At 27.4% G+C, this 19,893-nt stretch overlaps 1 protein-coding gene across 1 annotated transcript in view; it reads right to left on the reverse strand.

Annotated features, from left to right (window-relative positions):
- LOC148239522 (transmembrane protease serine 9-like) overlaps positions 1–19,893 on the reverse strand; it is a 42,097-nt gene that overhangs the window by 11,016 nt on the left and 11,188 nt on the right. Inside the window, exons 2-10 of the mRNA XM_088182200.1 lie at positions 18,136–18,274; positions 14,552–14,614; positions 14,258–14,420; positions 11,494–11,702; positions 9,603–9,763; positions 9,443–9,533; positions 6,868–6,978; positions 5,998–6,013; positions 1,816–1,996 (exon numbers count right to left, since the gene is read on the reverse strand). Of these exons, the coding sequence (XP_088038326.1) occupies positions 1,816–1,996; positions 5,998–6,013; positions 6,868–6,978; positions 9,443–9,533; positions 9,603–9,763; positions 11,494–11,702; positions 14,258–14,420; positions 14,552–14,614; positions 18,136–18,274 (1,134 nt within the window). The remainder of the gene's footprint in view (positions 1–1,815; positions 1,997–5,997; positions 6,014–6,867; positions 6,979–9,442; positions 9,534–9,602; positions 9,764–11,493; positions 11,703–14,257; positions 14,421–14,551; positions 14,615–18,135; positions 18,275–19,893) is intronic.

The following is a 19,893-nucleotide window of genomic DNA, read 5'->3' on the forward strand; positions in this document are numbered from 1 at the left end:
CGACCACTGTTGAATAGTTCAGCAAAAAAAACAATTAAGACAAACTTGAACTTGAAATGTCAAGGATTCAACATAAACAACATTCACTTTTATATTATTATCATATTATTTAGAGACAATATAGATTATTTTATTAAAAGTTATTACATAAATAGATATTGAGACTGAGGTATCAAAATTCATATTAATTTGTTATATATAAATTAATTTGCCATCATTAATTTTAAGCCCTGATTGAAATGCAATATAAAATGTTTTCTTTAAAATTATGACTACTTGTCTAAATATAAAATAATCAAACTATATTTCTAGTTTGATTCTGTTGAGTTAGAGTAGTTTTGCTAACTATTAAGTTATATGACTTTTACGTATGTTATATACAATTAAATTTGTGATTTTGATGCTTTAAATCTGCTACTTTAACAGCGTGTATAACAATAGTACAGACAAGTAATCATTTATTGACGATTTGACACTTTACAGTTTTACCCATATTTTAATTTTAAATGCTGCTGTGAAAATTAAATGTTGTGGGTTGAATCCTCTGGGTTATAATTACAAACATTGTCATGTTTCGAAATATTACATTTTTACTATTAGAATATTTAAATATATACGTGAAATTTACATTTTATGAAAATGCACATAATGTTAGAAAATAATAAAAAGTATCAATACTATTTATTTTCAGTGTTATTTAAAATCAGTACGAAGATTTATTTTAAAAATACATGCTGCCAAAAATACTACTACAGGGTTTAACAAATAAATATTACCATAAAACAGTTTTAAAAATAATTAGAATTGATTTAAATGAGACAAAAAAATCAATGTAAGACTAAAAAAGTCCACAGCAGCACAATATTAATATATCAATATGAATATTTTTAGGAATTTCGGCAATAACAAAGAGTTTTTATTATTTTATTTTGTATGTCGACTATTTAATGCTATGGCCATAATCTTATTGAACAAATACAGATAAGTAGATTCATTTCGCAAAACAAATAAAGGACACAATTTGGCTGTAGATATTACAGCGGTAACACATGAAAACCTAAGAAATAATACACGTTTTTTGCTTTAAGAATATTTTTTATAATAATAGTTAGGGCAAATATTCGAGTATCAAATATTAAAAACCAAATTAAAATATTCAGAATTGAGTTAAACGTTTTAAATTATTATAAAATCTGAAATATGTCTTATTTTTTTGGTAATAAGCCATTAATATTTTAATATATTTTATACCTTTTATGACCCATTAAAATTAAAACTTTTATTGTGTTTGACTTAATTTTTATTGACCAAAGACGCACATATGCGTAACTCAACGCGAATGTTTTAGCACTTAAAATACTAAAAATATGTCTGATAAAATATATTTATTAATTTTTGGTCGCATAAAATAAGGATTATAGGGTCAAATTATTTTTTAAGATAAATCAATATATTAGCAAAAAATAGTTTAATATCACAATAAAATTAACATGTGGTATTAGAAAAAAATATTCTATAATATTATATGCCTGATTTTTAGAAAACTTAAACTATTCTTCCATGACAACGCGATTAATTGTTTATATGGCGAAGGTTTATGTTAATATAAACTATTTCACTCTCGGAAATTTTTTAAAACTTATCTGGTTTAAATATCTGTGAAATGAACTACTCACAATATACGATGTATCTTATATTCTAAAAACAATATGTAAAATAGGGCTAAATCTAGAGTTCAAAACATATCCCATGTTCTATTGTTTCTAAAACTACCGCTGTTATTAAGTCATAATTTTTAAATAAGGCACAACATACCTTAGTGGATCCATGACCGATGAAGAACAGCACCAGCAGGAGTGCCGACTTCTGAAGGCGCGGCATGCTGGTGCTGGCCGCAAGCCGCAAATGCCATCGGACACCGGAGACCTCCGTCCCCCCGCACCCGCAATACCCCCCTCCTGCCAGAGGTCGGAACTCTTGAGCGAACCTCCGAGGCCTTTAGCGGTCAAGTTTACGGAGACGACTACTATCAGCCATCGTTCTGCAATGCGCAGAAACTTGACTTTCCATGACTCTTGGGTGACTCTTTTTAGTTTCCAAAAAATACAATTATATTCAAGATAATCAAAAGTCATGGAAAAGTCAAGTTTTTGCGCATCGCAAAACGGTGACTGGCTATCGATTCATATTATAAAATTCTGAATATTCAGATGAAATAAAAAAAATACATTAGTCGGAGCAAAAATGTCATTAGTATAATTTATTGAAATCAGTGGTGTTGAATATTTTGTATTCAGAAGTATCTCACTTTCTTAATTTTACGAGCAGCTAATAACGCTACTTTTAGTTTGTCATAATAATGATATTTTATGGCTTTTTATTACTGTTTTTAAAACGCGTTAGATTTCGTTTTTATACTGCTGGAAAGCATCGAATTATTATTCGGTAAAAATGTTAATCAAAGCTTCGACAAAGTTAATCACTCAAAGTAAATCAAAACAAAGTCTTAGAGGTTCAAAGATTCTTAGCTTTGTATATCAAAGAGTGCCTTGTGATGATGACAGGGATATATTTGCCGAAACGTCGTGACCATCGCAATAAAACCACTTGAATGTACTATCGTACTTTAAATCAGATTTTGATTAAACTGTAAATATTTTGGCTAAGATTGTTAGCTAGCTTGTTACACAAATTAGTTTTAAAATAGTGATTGTTTAAAATATATTTATATTTTTTAACTCATTTTATTTTAACTTATATGTATAAATCAACCCGATCTTTAAGACAAGTATTAATAGTAGGTAGAAAAATCTGAGTACTATTTTTTATTTTATTTTTTACTACAATACGATAGTTTGTAGGGTCCTCAAATATGGTTCCACTGTGTGGAATCACAAGTAAACGATGGAAAGGGCGCAAAATTGGTAGTCAGTGAATTAAAAAAAATTGTTGGAAAAAAAGACTACATTGATCGAACATGTCAGGTGTTTATATAGACGTAGATACACGCCATGTTTAATCTCTACGTGGCTCACATGGTTTGTAAAAATGCTAGCACTATTACATTTTTCAGAGTTGTTCTAAGAACCTACTTGTTTTATTTGTGAATTCGACGACTAGATGGAATCAACTAATGTCTGTATTAAAAACAACTTTGAAATGCCATGCGATGAGTCTCAAGAGCAAATGTCATCAAGGAATTGTATCAGCAAATACCATTAGCATATAACGTGTTAATGGATTTAGAAATTGAAAAATTCTTCTTTAAAGTCAATTGAAACAAATAAAATCTGCTTTGAATTTATTATTGCAAGAAATAAATAGAGTAAACAAAGCTTTGCGGTCAGTAACGAAGACTATAAATTTCACTTTTAATAAAAGGTTTATCTAATTCATTACAGAAAATGAGATACCATTTTGAAAAATATTTTTTTTAGAAGTGAAAAATTGATTTTAGGAATAGAATTGTCATTGGAATTTAAAAATATTTTTTTTAAATAAGATGATACATCTGAACACTTATGATGATAATTTTTATTTACAGTAGAAATTTAAGGAATGATAGATATTTTAATAACACAACTTAGATAAAAATATGAATTTTTTAACATTTTTATGTCAGAAATTTTAATGTACGTATATAAAGCACTTTATGATTTTGTTTCCAAATATCCTAACGATATTAATTCTAATGAATTATTATCAGAAATAATTAGATATATTAAGAAAATTGCATTACTATAATATATAACAGTCATCTTCGAATTTGGATATTGCATTAAAAATAATTTTATAATTACCCGTCACTGTAGCCTTTGCTGAAAGAGACTTCAGTAAACTAAGAGTTATAAATACTAATTTAAGATCGTCACTTCCTCAGGAAAAATATTAATTAAGGCAATTTTATCAATTAAGCGTTATTTTACAAAACAGATTGATTTTATTAAAATAATTAAGAAATTTACGTTAACAAAAGCAAAGGAAAAGAGTCAATGTTATTATTTCGTTTCCATGGTAATATTTATTAGTATTTTCTTTTGTTAATGAGTTTGAATTACCGAAAGATTGTAAAATAAATTACTGATAGTTTTTTTATGATATTCTAATTGATTTTATAACTTTTTTGTTGAAGACTTTGACAACCACATAAATTATATTAAAAAATAATATTTATTTCATTTTATTAAGGTTGTGCCATTTTATTTTTATTACGTCCAAAACTCTATATATTTATTGTATTTTTAATGTTTTCTAAGACATTTGTATTATATATAGTCCGTAACGTCTCAGACTAGTAACTCTGAGGTTGCAGGTTCGAGCCCCGGCAGCGGCACTCGAATTTTTATTTATAAAAATACGCTATTATTAAAAAAAACGGTCCTAGCTGCAGTGACATCTATTGATTATAAATTGTACAGCACATAATAATTTATAATTAATAATATAGATGTCACCGATTCTCATAATTTCAGTCTGGTGGTTAATACTTACTTATAGGTATTTATTATGTCTGATTAACTTACTCAGTTGATACAGATTTGCCCGTTGTAACGCATTGAGCTTACGCCTGAGAGGTTTTAACGGAATATTTATTAAAAATAAATAAATAATGATTAATAAATCTATTGTGTTTCCAAATTTGTGTAATATATTATTTTTGTCTAAAATTATAATAAAAAAAAAACATAAATTTGTCCTGTTTTCCTCATGTGACAAAATGTTTAGTGCGTGCTCTCTACTTAATATTGTCAAGGAAAATTCAAAGACAATTTCAAAAATTTCTCTACAAGAAGGAGTAGTATTTTTATCCTAGTGCCGTTTTGTAAGGAGCGTTAGGACACAATTCATTGCATTTTAGGCATAGCGTCTACTCAATGAAGCACTTTTTTAAGTTACTAAGAGCCGATGTTGATAATCTGACAATGCTTGGTGACTTTCAGCTGCGTGTTTTAGACCACTTTAAAAAGTCGCGATCGCATCCCGTATTCTTACCCGCCGCGGCCAAGGTATCAACGCTTGAGAACACTCCTCTTGCACATGACATTCAGCTCCTCAACGAGCTTGCCAAACCCAATGTTTTCGGCGTAGGCAGGGACTCCCTTGAATTGAACCACAAAAATGCGTGTCATTTAATGAAATACTAATAAAAAATATTAATAAAAAAAATTATTAATAACTCACAAACATTTGTCCCCCCCCTTCTGGAAAAACCTAAATTAACGTCACTGATTTTAAACCAAAAATGATTGGGTTATCCCTTAAATAAAATCTAAAAAAACGTCCAGAATCTGTCCCAAAAATAGTTTTAAAATATGTCATCATATCAGAATAAATTTTCACTGGTAGATATATATTTTTACTGGTGAAAATATAATTAATCTGGCTGGTGTTATATGGTAATGATAAATATGTAAATGTACATATGTACATGCGGTGTACAAATGTTATAGTGAAGTTACATTTTTACCAGTAGATATATATTTTACTAGCGAAAATACAATTTAACTAATAAACGATAGTGAAAAAATACGCTGCTCTAAAATGTCTATGAAACTAAATTTACCAGTTACGAAACGTTTATTTGCTGTTCAAACCAAAATCTAACCTATGCGAATCAAGCAAACGCAATCTGTTTTAAAATTAATTATAATTTTAGAACTCTCATTAGGTCAAATCCAAAATACAAACTAAATCTAGTCATCTCTCAGGGGTAAATAATCGGAAGAATAAGTAGAGACAGACGTCGCATCTCACATATTGCTCCATAGTTTGCCCGCACTTCGATATTACACTATGTTTTAAAAATATTATTATGCACTTCTAATATGAGAGGGCTGATCAAAGTATATTTAAATCGATTTTTTGTCAAAAGAGAGCCAAAAACAATTATCACTTCTCAGAAGTCAAAAATTCACGTCAAAAGCAATAAAATCGTGTTGGCACCGTCGCAGTGGGAACGCTCGGTAACAAACATTTTAAAAATTCGTTCATTTTTACCAGGCCAATATCTGCGCTTTTAGCATTATGTTGCTAAATTTATTATCCTTGCAATTTTAGTAGATGTGAGTCGTTAATTGCTATGGTATACGTAGATATAAATTGTGTTAGCTTTCATGGCGTCTTTGATATGATCAGTAAAGATTCTTTAAAAAAATTGGATGTATTTAAAGTGTAGTCTTAAAAAAATACAACATTAATTTTTAAGAATATAATTAAAATAAAATATATTAATAAAAAAACAATAGACACGATGAGGACTTTTAAAGCTCCTTTTAGAATTCCTTGCTTGACGATCTAGAAGCACTTGAACGACCTTGCCTTTAGAACACTGAACCCACACATACAGCCTCATAGATCATCAACACCATACGCCATATGCCTAAGAATTACATAATTTTATGCGTTGAAAAAAATAATTTCGTTATTGTCAGTGAAATTAATTACTTAGATTATCAGAATCCAGTTTATCTAAAGCTGTATTTATTAATGTTTTATGGTTGTTAAGTGTTGTAACGGATTGTTGGGACGAACGAGGCATTGAACTTCGAGAGAACACCAAGGATGCTTGAATTCTGATTAGCATAAGTTATATTATACATTCAATCGCGCATATAATTTATAAATAATACAAAAAACAATCATAAGTTTTATTTTTTTATTAAAAATATTCAAATAAATTATATTACAATTACAATTAATTGGTAGATTCTTTGTAAAAACGATTCTACTTATATATATACATTATTTTTATTATTTTTTAAATAAATAAATATTCAAGTAATTATTTACACAGTCAAAGTTATTTAGCATAACACTTGTAAATTCAAGTTCAACACTCAAAAATGCAGTTTTCTGATTAGTTTGCACAGAAGCACGTATCGCGCAGGTTTCCTTGAAGCCAAGAAAGGTAACGCGTCACTCTGGTATAAACGCCTGGATATCCAGGTCTTCCACAGCCAACTCCCCAAGAAACTATTCCTGAAAAAAAAATATATTCAGAAAACTATTATCTTCTTCTTTTAACACTTTCACATTATTAAATTTAATACAGTATGAAATTAAATAATTTATGATGACTATGAAGAACTAATAAAAGCCAAAGCACCTTTGAAATATATCTAAATTATTCATACAAGAGAATATAAAATAGAAATAAACAGTTATCATAATAAAAATATTTAATTTATATATAACTAAAAATTAGGATCAACTTTACAGTTTTACAAAAAAAATGTTAATATATTTTGGGAATTTTATTTCCAGTTTTTTTAATATAATATTTATTTAAGTTTATTATATACAAATGTATTGCAAATAATAAATACTTTTTGCAATATAAAAAATATTTATCTATCAACAATAAATAAATATTTTTGTATTGAAAAAAGTATTTATTATCTAATAAATCTAATAAACTAAAATAAATGATAGAAAAATTAAAATATGGTTGAGAAATAATATATATTGATGTAAAAACAAGATAAATCATTGTTAAAATGAAAGAATCTAAATAGTAAAATAAGCTAAATATAATATTTATTTTATAATTATACTAAAAAGACTGGAAAATATTTATATTAGAAGTGTTTTTTTAATTTATTATCTTATCTTTTATACAAATATAAAAAATAAAATTGAGCTAATTGGAAACTAATTATCTACAATAATTCAATTAACGATGTTCTACATTATATTTATTTATTTTTCTGAAGCTTTTTTTGCTTTTTGAAATCTGTCTTTTCATCCTGACATTCAGCAAAACTTCGTAGGTAAATCGCCCATCAGCGATTTATAAATAATTTTCCTCTTTAATCTTCCAGTCGATCTCTCCGTAATCAATTTATCAAGAAGTTTTTCCTTATATTTCCGTCTTGCAATTTTCACTTCTTCCTTAACAATTTTCATTGTTAATCCTTTGAGTAGTGAATTAATTTATACAGATCTGTTAATTTGCTAGTATACACCTGGGAATGTATACTAACAAATTATTTATTATTATTTTATACTGCATTTATAGTAAATTATAAAAAAAATCCATAATCTTATAGGTTTTATTGCTAGATTTATCTTACTACTTTTTTGTATCAGTGTGTTTTAATATTTTTTTATTAATAAATTTCGGTAATTTATTTTACATATTTTATATATAATATTCGGCTTTTGTGGATTTTTTTTTATATTAATTCAGAGATTCTCAATATTTTTTATAAAATTAATATACAAAAAAAAATTAAGCTCATACATTTCGTACTCTTTAATTTACTGGTATTATTTTCAATAAAAAATATTTACATTAAATCAATTAAAAAAAATATTATATAAATATAATGTTTTTATATATGCTATATATGTAAATATATAACTATTTAGGGAACTCAAAACAGTGAAAGATTGATCGCCGTACATGTACGGCGATGCTGCTTTGTGAATATGAAAGTTTAAGACATACCACAGAGCATTCAATATCACTCTTTACATATTATTTTGGAAGCTCTGAATTATTGTTGGAATTGCTGATCTCCAAAGTTTATTACTGTACATCAAAATTTACCTTAGGAGGATTTGTATACGAGCAGCTTATTTTCCACTCCAAATTTCTTGGGTAAGCCTTCTGTCAAAGTGCATTCTTAAATTCTTTGCACCATCTGATTGTGGAATATTGCGTCATTTAATCAATCGGAAGGACATTTTTTTTTCATGGTAAACGTAACATGAACAGACTTTAGCTGGTTTGCTTTTATTCCCCAAATATGCAGCCATTCTTTTATTTTGTTTAGATTTTCTTGGAGATAAGTAAACGCTGTGTCTGGCTTCTTATGAGAAGCCATAATATCTTTTGCCAGCAAAGGCTGGTTGTCAAATATATCAGTCTACTGTATATATATATCAAATACAGTACTGGCCCTAGTACATTTCTCTGAGGTACTCCAGATTTTATTAGACAGACAGAATATTTTTCGTCATTATAATATATATATTTATCGCTTAGATATGACTTTATTATTTTATATACATATATGCCACACATCGAAAGCTTGACTTATATCTTGGAAATTAGCTGATTAGTATGTCCTCTTATGTACATTTTTATTTATCTAATTTGCTACTCGGTGTATTAAATAATGCCTAGCTTTTGCAGAAAGCCAAAATGATAGCTTGGAATTATCTTTTGTTGCAGTATTAGATTTTTTATTAAAAACGGTATTAAAAAATCTTAATTATTTTTAGGAATTAAATACTTTTCAATATACATCAAAAAATGTATTAAAATATTTTTTAAATACTTCAATTTTGATATAAAACATTGCTAATAATTTCACCGTTTAATTTATCCACACGCAGCTTTTCCAATCACCATAAATTGCACTTCAGTTAAACATTAGCATACTCTCTAAACTAGTATAATAATGTAGCAAAGTAAACGCTCTGTTCAAACACTGACCTACGATTTCGTATTTATCACCATTTTGTAGCAACAATGGACCACCGCTATCTCCTTGACAAGAATCAGTCTTTCCTTTTCCAGCACACAGCTAATAAAATATAAAAAAACAATTAGCAACAATAATAAAAAATAAGAGATAAATAAAATATAAAACTACCATATTAGATGTTATTCTGGAAGCTCTATACTTCATAGCTCTGCATTGATTCAACGATAAAATTGGAACTTTGACTTCTTGCACAATAGCTGGTAAAGATCCACCCTCAGCCGTTCTTCCCCATCCTACCACGACTCCTTCTTTACCCGCTGGTTCAAATCCTGTGTATTAAAAAAATATGTTTATAAAAAGGAACACTACTTTGACGAATATGTATTATAGTTTAAGATCTGACTTTTTGGATATTTATTTGTGAACAAAGATATGAATGATTAATGTAAGAGAGACCAATAATCGATGCCTTTAAACTAAGGTGTTTTAGAAGAATGCTTAAAATATTCTGGGCCTTTTACTTCAGAACATTTGCAAATTGGCGGTAGCTATGACCTCCTACCTGTGCTGTCACATTTGTCATATACAGGCAAGTTAACCAGCCTGAAACTATTAATGACTTCTAGCATAACTATTAAATTTAATGGGTAAGAGAAGGAAATGAGGTTAGTCGCGCTCCGCGTACCTAAGAAATGACGAGCCTAAAAATGAATTAGACAATTAATAAACCAGTTTGTCATCTCCTGAAGAATTTAGCTAAATAAAGTTGTTGTAAAATTAAACTTATGTCATTAAAATATATTTAAAAAATTTAATATTCAAGTAAATCAAATCTGCTCTAATAAAAAAAATAATTGTGATACCGGCGTGCGTTACATGCGTTCCGCATGCCCGGATCTCTCACTCACTCTCGTTAGTTAATACGCGAGCAAATGAAATGGAATGTATCTCACGGTACGCGCCTGATCAAAACCACTTGTTATGACATTTTAAGAAATATGAGAAAGTTACATTAAAGTTTTTTTTTAATTTGCCCAGTGACAAAATCATTACTTGAAGCTTTTCTTGCATTTATATTACTTCTTCTGATGTAATATAAGTCAATGGACTAATAACATACCTCAAAAGATTAAAAAAAAATTGTAGGATAAAATAAAACATTCTACTAAAAGCTCTGAGAAAACTAATTTCCTTTTTCTTTTAAATTTGCACAAATTGCTACAACAAAACTAATATTTTGATTTGATCACATAAACTTTAAGATGTGTCGTATAAAAAAATAAGAACAAACTACTAAATGCTTTGTGAAAGTCTGAACAAAAAAATTACTGAATGTTATTTTTGTTATTTAATATAGAAATTGTAAAAAATATTGTGGGTAAAATAATGTTAAAGTTTTGCTTTGCAATCTTAGTTTAGTAATTAAAACTTATTATAAAAAAATATTTATATTTATTTCATACATTTCTATAATTTATCATTTATTGCATATCTAAGATATACCTTTACTTTGTGACAACCCTATTTAAATAAATAAATAATCTTTATATGTACGTATATTAAAAAAACTAAAACACAAATATTATTTGAGCGTTTATTAGTATTGCTCTAATTAGTTGAATATATATGGTCAAATAATTTAATATATAAGCTTCATAGATGAATAATATTTCATGCACACAGAGAGCGTTACGCTCATGCACGTGCGGAAAGTTTAAAAGTATACTTTGTACTTGTTTAGAACATTTCGTACGATGCTTAAAAATGTCTTTGTTGGTTGACTGAGAATAGTATTATTAAATAAATGTGGGTAATATACATATTTCAGAGTTTCGAAAATGGGTCAAGATCTCAACTATTAGTAATAATTACTGGTTAGAGATTTCTTTGACTAATGAATCACGGCCTCAATTTAAAAGCAGTTAAATTTAAACTATATATGAAACATGCTACATTATGTTACCTATACTTTTGTGATACTATACTACTACACCTCAAATAAAAAATATTCACAGGTAAATATGATATTTTTTTACATATTAGTTATGGTTATACTCACCAGACTGCGGCAAGCAGACAGGTCGAATAATTTTAGAAAACTCGACCGGTTTCCGTAATCTCAGCAGTGCAATGTCGTGATTGTAAGATTCAGAGTCAAAATTTCTGTGCCTTATGATGGCGGATACTGCCCGCATGATAGCCTGACTCTCTGTGGCAATAAATTGATCATGATCGCCAAGTATGACGCGTATCCGTGATCTCTTCAACCTGAAAGTCATGAAAATACAACTAGGTTAAAATATGATTTTTAAAACGTTTATTTGCCCCCATTACAATTATTTACAGGTAAATTCACACCAAACTGAACAATAATTCGTTCAATAGCGCATGTGACATTCATTCGAGCTAGGGTTCTCAATCTGATATTTGAATATTAATTAATTCGAATTATTAACTTGATTTTCAACAACATGAAAATTCGAATATTTGTAAAACATTTGCTTATACTATCTCAAATGAAATTTTCTATACTTGAGCAACACATGTAGTCGTTTTTCTCTTAATAAACCTGAGTTCTAAATGCGAGACAATGAGACGCTTATTCTCAACAAAAATATTTGTAAATAGAATGTTTATCGGCGGTTTCTACTATGACAGAAATTCACAGAATTCGTCAGTTGAACGAAACAAAAAGTTAGAAAGACCCACCATTTATTATTGTTTAACGCTTATCTCAAAAACAGGTGTGCGTCGCAAATTTTTGTGTAGTTCGTATTACATTTTGTATTAATTATTTCAAGACAAAATTTATATTAGAATATATTATTTACAGCTATTAAATTAACATGTATATAACTATTATTTATATAATATATAAAATTATGTATAAAAAATGTTCAATAAATTTTGCTGAATTAATTAAATTGCAGCTGACCTTAATTCTGATGATTTAAAAAAAGCTGAAATGACGTCACAGATAAAAAAGCATGCAATAATAAATAAAGTTTTTTCTTTTTGACACCACTGATCTAAGTAATTCGCACAGTATTGTGTGATGCATTTTTTAAAAAACTTAAAAAAATGAACGATTATATGAAGTTTTTATAAGCCTTTGCTTTTTAAATATAATCTACTTATTAAGTAATTAACTTTTTAACTTTAAAACTAAAGTACTTCTTAGTTTGTGGTCTTACCTAATTTTATAATACTTTGATTATATATTCTAAATACCATACAATGAAAAGCATATAAAATTAGAAAAAAAATTGCTTGTTAATAATCATAAAAAATAACAAATATAAATATCTAACTTAACAATAACTGCGACACTTTTTATACTAACTGTTTTAAAATTAATCAGTTGTTATTTTTGTGAATTATGTTTTGGTATGTGAAATTTTAAAATCTAACATAAATTATACTTTTTTGTATGATATTAGTGCATTTGATATATTTAAACTATTACATTTTTTTCAGTATATTTTTTAACATTTTTTTATTGTCTAAAGAATATTCAATATTATAAATTATTTTTTGTAAAGCAAAAACTGTAGAAAATTCAGAAACACTCAAAAAAACTTTTGTAAAACATAGCTAATTAAAAAAACTATCGAATTGAAATAAAATAAAATAGTTTTCTACCTATGTTTTGTACATTTATTTAACAAACATGTTTATATAGTGTTTCTTAATTTTCAATCATTTTTATTTCAGTAGATTTTTTAGTAATATTTTTAAACCCAAAATCAATAATCGTTTATTTTGAAACAATAAAAGTTCCAAACAACCAATGACGCATATTTGCGTTTCCCGGCGTTAAAAAGTTATACGTCTAAACTGACTCTTACATATATCATAAGATGCCATTTAGTTGATAATGTAGACAGACTTTTATATTGTCAATAAACATTAATACTTGTTAATGTAACGCAGTGGTCGTCAATCTTTTCCGTACCATCCAATAGTAGGCGATTCAAGCTTCCATTATGGGCGATAGGTGCTACAATTTTTTTTCCTCTATAAATCGAAACATAGCTATATATCAACTTCGCATGTTCGATTATATATATGTATGATTAAAATAATAAATTAACTATTTTCTTACAAACCTTCCCCCCTCTAAAAAATATTTTACACTTGCATTAAATTAAACTACTACTACATCGGTGAATAATAGGAAAATTTTCTCATTACAATCAAGATATAAAAAGTCGAAAACTTGCCCACAGAATTACCACTTTGCTTCTCACGCACCAAGCGGAGCTACGCCAAATCAACCGAGAATCTATCGGCTTTCATGTCCAACTGAACCCGAATCGCTCATTCAATTCGATATTCGATACGACTTATAGACTAGCGAAAACAGATACGTATATATCATTATTGTACAGTACAACAAAATAATTTATATAAATTATAAAAATAAATACGTACACCGTCAGGTGCCGTTCAAAAATACTTGTCTTAAATATAAGATATATGTATATATCCACAGGTACAGATTTACGCAAATTAAATAAAATGTATGATATCATCTTATTTAATATGCCGTAAAACTTTCACCAACTGCATCATATTAACACATTCAAAAGATAATATAACAAGAAAATCTATGTCATAAATTTTAACTACGTATAAAATTTACTAATATATTTCATCGTAACTAATTATAAACTGTATATATTTATTTTTTATAATGTTTTCCTTATATTGTACAGAATCTAATATGGGATTTGTAGAAATTTTCCTGTTACGGATTAGGAATGATTGAATCAAACTAGTTTTTTATATAAATTTTAACCCTTTCACTCCATAATATTTACCTTCTGACACAATGAGCCGCCGTCAGCACATAATTGGCCGTTAAAAGTGAAGCACCACAATGAAACTGGCCATCGTAGACCAATCTTGCTACCCATGGATAGCGATGCTCAAAAGCTGGTTGTCCTCCGACAATTCTATTTTCTTGGTTAGAAACTCCGCATTCTGGCTCATATAAATTATAAAAAATATATTAGAATCAGATAATAATATGTGAAAAAATTTGGTGAGTCAAAGCTGATTTAGTTTTGTTAATTATCATATTTTTGTTCTAATTAGTACGTTAGATGACCAACCTGAACCACAACCTTCTACATCACCATCCGCAACCACATTCTGTTCGTTGGGAACGCCGCATTCTAAAAAAAGGACCGATGTTTCAATATTTGACAGACTAGCTTCACAATTTTGAAAAGAGATAAAAATATAAGACCTATAGAGAGAACTTTGTGTTGCATTTTCTTTTTTAATGGCAGAATCTAGTGATTTTGTTAATTTTATATTAGAAATTTAGCGAAGTAATACATAGTTTAAAAATATAATAATACATAAATTTAGCTTAATCTATATTATACCTAACTTATGTATGCTTTAACTTTGTATTACTGATTTTAAACCATTTATTCTTTTTTTTAATCCAAAAATAACAATAAAATTTCAAACATATTTTATTAATATGCTGTATAAATTACACCTTTTTTATTAGTTTTAATCTAAATTGTCGATAATCCTTCACTTCAAAACAATAACAATTTCAAACAACCGATGACGCATATTTGCGTTTCGCGTCGTTAAAGAGTTATACGTATAAAAAGCGTATTATCTGACTCTTTATTATAGCATAAAACGCAATTAGTTTATAATATAGCATGACTTTAAAATTGTCAATAAACATTTTACTATACTTGGTAATGTAATGTAACTCAGTGATTGTCAATCAGTCCGTTTCGTTCACTAGTGAGCGATTCAAGCTTCTATGGGGGGCGATGGAAAGTAATATATAGTTAAAAATATAACAATGCATATATTTAGCTTAATCTATATTGGGCTTAACTTATGTTCTTTAACTATGTATTACTTTGCTAAATTCCTGATATAATACTCAAACAAAAATCACTAACTTCTAGCATTAAAAAATATTTTATAACATAGTTTAATTATAATTGAGCATTCAGATTTTTGTATTTTACAACAACAATTATCTATTAATTAAATCTAATATAATATAAAAACACATTTATGGCATTACACATTTACACAATGTATCCATTTTTGTATAAGAAAAAAAACTAATAACCAATATTATTAGCACTATTAATGTAACTATTTTATTTTTAAGGTTAAGCATTTAGCTTTATTTATTATACACTTTAAGTTCATCTGATATTAGTATTTTGTAGAATTAATGCAAATGATTTCTAATATTTTAAAAATATAAATTAACTTAAATTAGTATGTATCGTATATAATACAATATTAAAATATATCTGAATATCTAAAAATATACATCTATAATTTTTGTGGTATTTGTTTGGAGCACATATAAAATAATAAACTTACTAATTTAATTTTTATCTGACTACATTAAAACAGTAACATAACCAGACACATATTTAAGATATGAAAACATAAATTAACCTTGAAGTAGCTGATTAATTTGCATTATTATTAAAAAATATATATTTTCGTAGATTACTAAACATTAGCAAGTCAATCAAATTAAATCCGTATTAAATCCGTATTAAAATTAAAGTTAATTGTGAATACCAATTTTTGAAATTAAAAAAAAAGTAAGTCATAGTTATACAAAACATATGTATACGCTGCGAAAATATGAAGTAACTTCCTGAACTGAGTATTATTAGTTTGCGCGATTTGATTTCATTGGCTTGCTTATATTTAGAAATCTGCAAAAAAAGATTGATTAATAATATTGCAAATTTCTGTCACACCTCGATTTATTAATTCCTTAAAAAATATTTTTAGTATTTTGTTTGTGGCCGCAATGTCGCTGGATCTAATGTCGTGTGAATCAATGGTTGAAGCTTTAGTCGGCTGGATCTTTTGTCGTGGACGAATTGTCGTTGGGCTTTTGTCGTGAAAACAGGAAAACGATATTTTGCCATTCTTTTTTTAGTTTGGATGTATTTACATAACATTATCATTCATGAACTGGCAATTCAACGGCAATTTTAAAACAAAAAGTTAAAAATTACGCAGTACAAATAATAATAAATAAAAATTTTGTAGAAACTATAAAAATATTGATTATCATACAGTCAAACATTTAAGAATTTAAAGTTTTGAAAATAGAAAGAAAAATATTGTAGAATTGGGAAGAGATCTTTGTTTTACACATACACAATTGCCTTTGGTTGATCTTTTAACTGTACGAAGGCTATTAATTGAAATGGTGTTGAAAAGCACTTCTACGAAATATCAATGAGAAACACCTTCTAAATTATGCGAGGAAAAATAAAAATGAACAGCGTATTCTATAGAGCGATAAATCAATAATTTTGGGGAAAAATGAAGACAGTTTTTCCGCAGAAGATCGGGAAAACGACTAAAACTATTGTTTACAACTGACGATTTTTAATATCTGAAATTATGGATTATATCATAATTAAGAGATAATTGAATGAAAAATTATATTTAAACAATTATTTTAAATCGCGTTTAATCTTATAGATCAAATTTTTATTTTTAGTAATATATCAACTCTAAACAAACAGATTAAAAAGTTAAAAAAATATCTAGAATATTTGGAAGCGAGAATTTATTTTATCCACCACAAAACACTAACCTTAATTCTCAAATAAGCGTCGTAAAAAAGACAGTATAATACTCCTGATTAATTATTTAGAGTTCTAAAAGTCACACTATATAAACAATAATTGAAAATTTGCCTAAAATAAATATGTGCGTTATACGCAATTTTCGTTTTAATTGTGTTTCAAATATTTGTTTTAAGTAATTTTTTACTTTCTATGTTATAAAATATATTAATAATAATTGCCTGACTAAATACTGAATAGATAATACTATGTTTTCTTGACCCTTTCGACTCTTTCTTACTCAAAGGGAAGATTTTGTTATAGATTTCACTAGAAATACAAATGCTTATGCTTTTTAGTAATATTTTTATTTAAATATAGACAACGCGGATCTTTGCTCATTTGTAACAAGAACATTTAAGCTATGTCGTTATACATATTCTTGCCATAGAGGTTATATTTGCCTCTCATATAAAAGTGCAGTGAACATATTTTTCACTTGCTGGCTCTATTTACATATTCCATCTATTTTTGAGCAATGAAATGTATATTAACTTCACATAAATCATTTATGACAGAATTTTCTAGTATACACAAAAAATATGATCCTTTGAAAAAATATTACCATACCCTACATAAATAATAAAATATTAATAAAACATTACTATAAAATATCCCTTAAATGCTTAAAATTAGTACTACATGCAACCTTTTTTTTCATTGTTAAATCATCAGCATCATCAAGTTTCAGAAATAAAATTATCAAGTTTCAAAATGACTTTTCTAACCAAGCAAATATTTAAATTTCTAAAAATATTTTTTTATTTGAATCATTTAGATATAAGCTTTACTGATTTCTTAAATAACTTTGACTAATTCTCTTTTCAAATTGTTGAAACGATACGTTCTTCATTGCTTGTATTATATTTTTTTGAGTGTGGGTGTTTCATAATAATTTTCGGTTGTTTTAACGGTGAAAGCAATCGTGGGAGTTAAACGTTATCCGTCATCATGCGGGTGTTTTAAAATCTAAATTTTTAATTAGGAAAAAAATATTTATGACTTAAATATGACCATTCTAATATTTTTTTTTTGATACTCACCGCAAGAGCAGTTCTTTTGCTTTATGTCATCGTCGTCATCTTCTTCTAAGGCTAGAGATGGCACTTCTAATCCAAACAGAGCGTCGAACAGGAATTTCCCGGTTCTGTTGGCGCTCAAGTCGCCATTCAAGCTGTTAAACTGAAAACAAGAAAAATAATACAAATTAGAAATTTTACACCAAAAAACATGACTCGAGCGTTTCAAAATCGCGTGACTGATTACAAAGTTCCGTCCGCTTTTAAGTGGCTCGTTACGTCCATTACAGTTCTCCAGCTCAATTTCAGTTAATTTCTTTCAGAATTGCAGTGAATTAGTATTGATTTTGCTGACCTTTAAATCTCTATGATCCTTTATTTATAATTTGGGTCAATGTTGAGGAAAAAAATTGTAATTTATTCGTGTTTCAAGCATTGTATATTTATATAAATGTCACCTTTGCCTAATTGACATTTAGATGTTTAAGGACACCTTTACAAGGATATGTATTATATTAAACATACATACTTGTATGTAAGTATATGTAGACAACCTTCGTGTAATATCTCTTACATGGTTAACCTACTTATATAACTGTCTATATGTATTATATTATAGATAGGCCAATGCAGTTTTTTATATTTATAATTTGAAAAAACTTTAACTCTCTATAAAGAGACAGTTTTTTAAATTTGTGATTATGGAAGGTCCATTAATAAGTAACTTTCAATCGCCATGAAATATGGTTTTAAATATATATATTGTATGTATATACATTTATTTATATGTATACTCAAAAACCTTTAAAAATATATATATATAAAAACCTCTATTGAATTAATTTATTGTGAAAATAATGTTAAAGAAGTATTAAAAATAAATTTTATTTAATTATATTTTTGATATTTCGTTTTTAACTAAAAATGAGAACACTTTCTCAGATATTTACGATTGAAATCTTTAACATATTTTGTATAGTGAACAAGGAAAATTAATGACATCTATAAGCGACTAATGATATAATATACTATATACGATTTTATACTAAAAAGTCGACTATATTTAGTACAAATTAATAATAAAGGATGCTTACATATTTTGTCAGATGTAGCAATGATCCTAGATTGATTGAAATATGATAAGTAAAGCTACACAATATATAAATTTAATAAATTATAATTTCGGTCTTTCAGGATAAAATAAATTAAATTAAAAATATAGTTATATTATCAAGGATACCAATTACAAACATAAAATAGATTTTTTATTATATATGTAGTATATTAATAATACACGTATACATGTGTATGTAGAACACTAGTAGCCTCACGATATACTATGTACATAATTACATACATGTGTATGTACATATAGCTCTCAAACGAAACCGTATAATTATGCACATAAAGGCACGCACACACCGCAGCACAAACAGCTGATCAATGAGTTACGAAGTCAAGTTCAGTGTCGCCGTCATGATCAGCGATCGTCATGATCTTGAACGACGATGACCGCTATTTCTCGTATCAATACTACTACAAATACCACTCTCGCTGGTGAAAGTGGTCAGCGCGGCCCTTGTCTGTGCAATCAAATTTTTCATAGCCATTATGTCGGTTTATAAGAATGAATAACATATGGTATGAAAACATGAATAGAGAAATATAATAGGTGATATAATTCTAATGTTATGGTTTAGATTTACCATTAATACAATTTGTAAAACTAGTTGTACTAGATAGTTATTTTATAACTTTATTTAATTCTAATAATTCTTTATT

This window comes from Plectrocnemia conspersa, unplaced genomic scaffold (genome assembly GCF_051122295.1).
Source record: "Plectrocnemia conspersa isolate PC_06_02 unplaced genomic scaffold, ASM5112229v1 ptg000001l, whole genome shotgun sequence".
NCBI classification, from domain to species: domain Eukaryota; kingdom Metazoa; phylum Arthropoda; class Insecta; order Trichoptera; family Polycentropodidae; genus Plectrocnemia; species Plectrocnemia conspersa.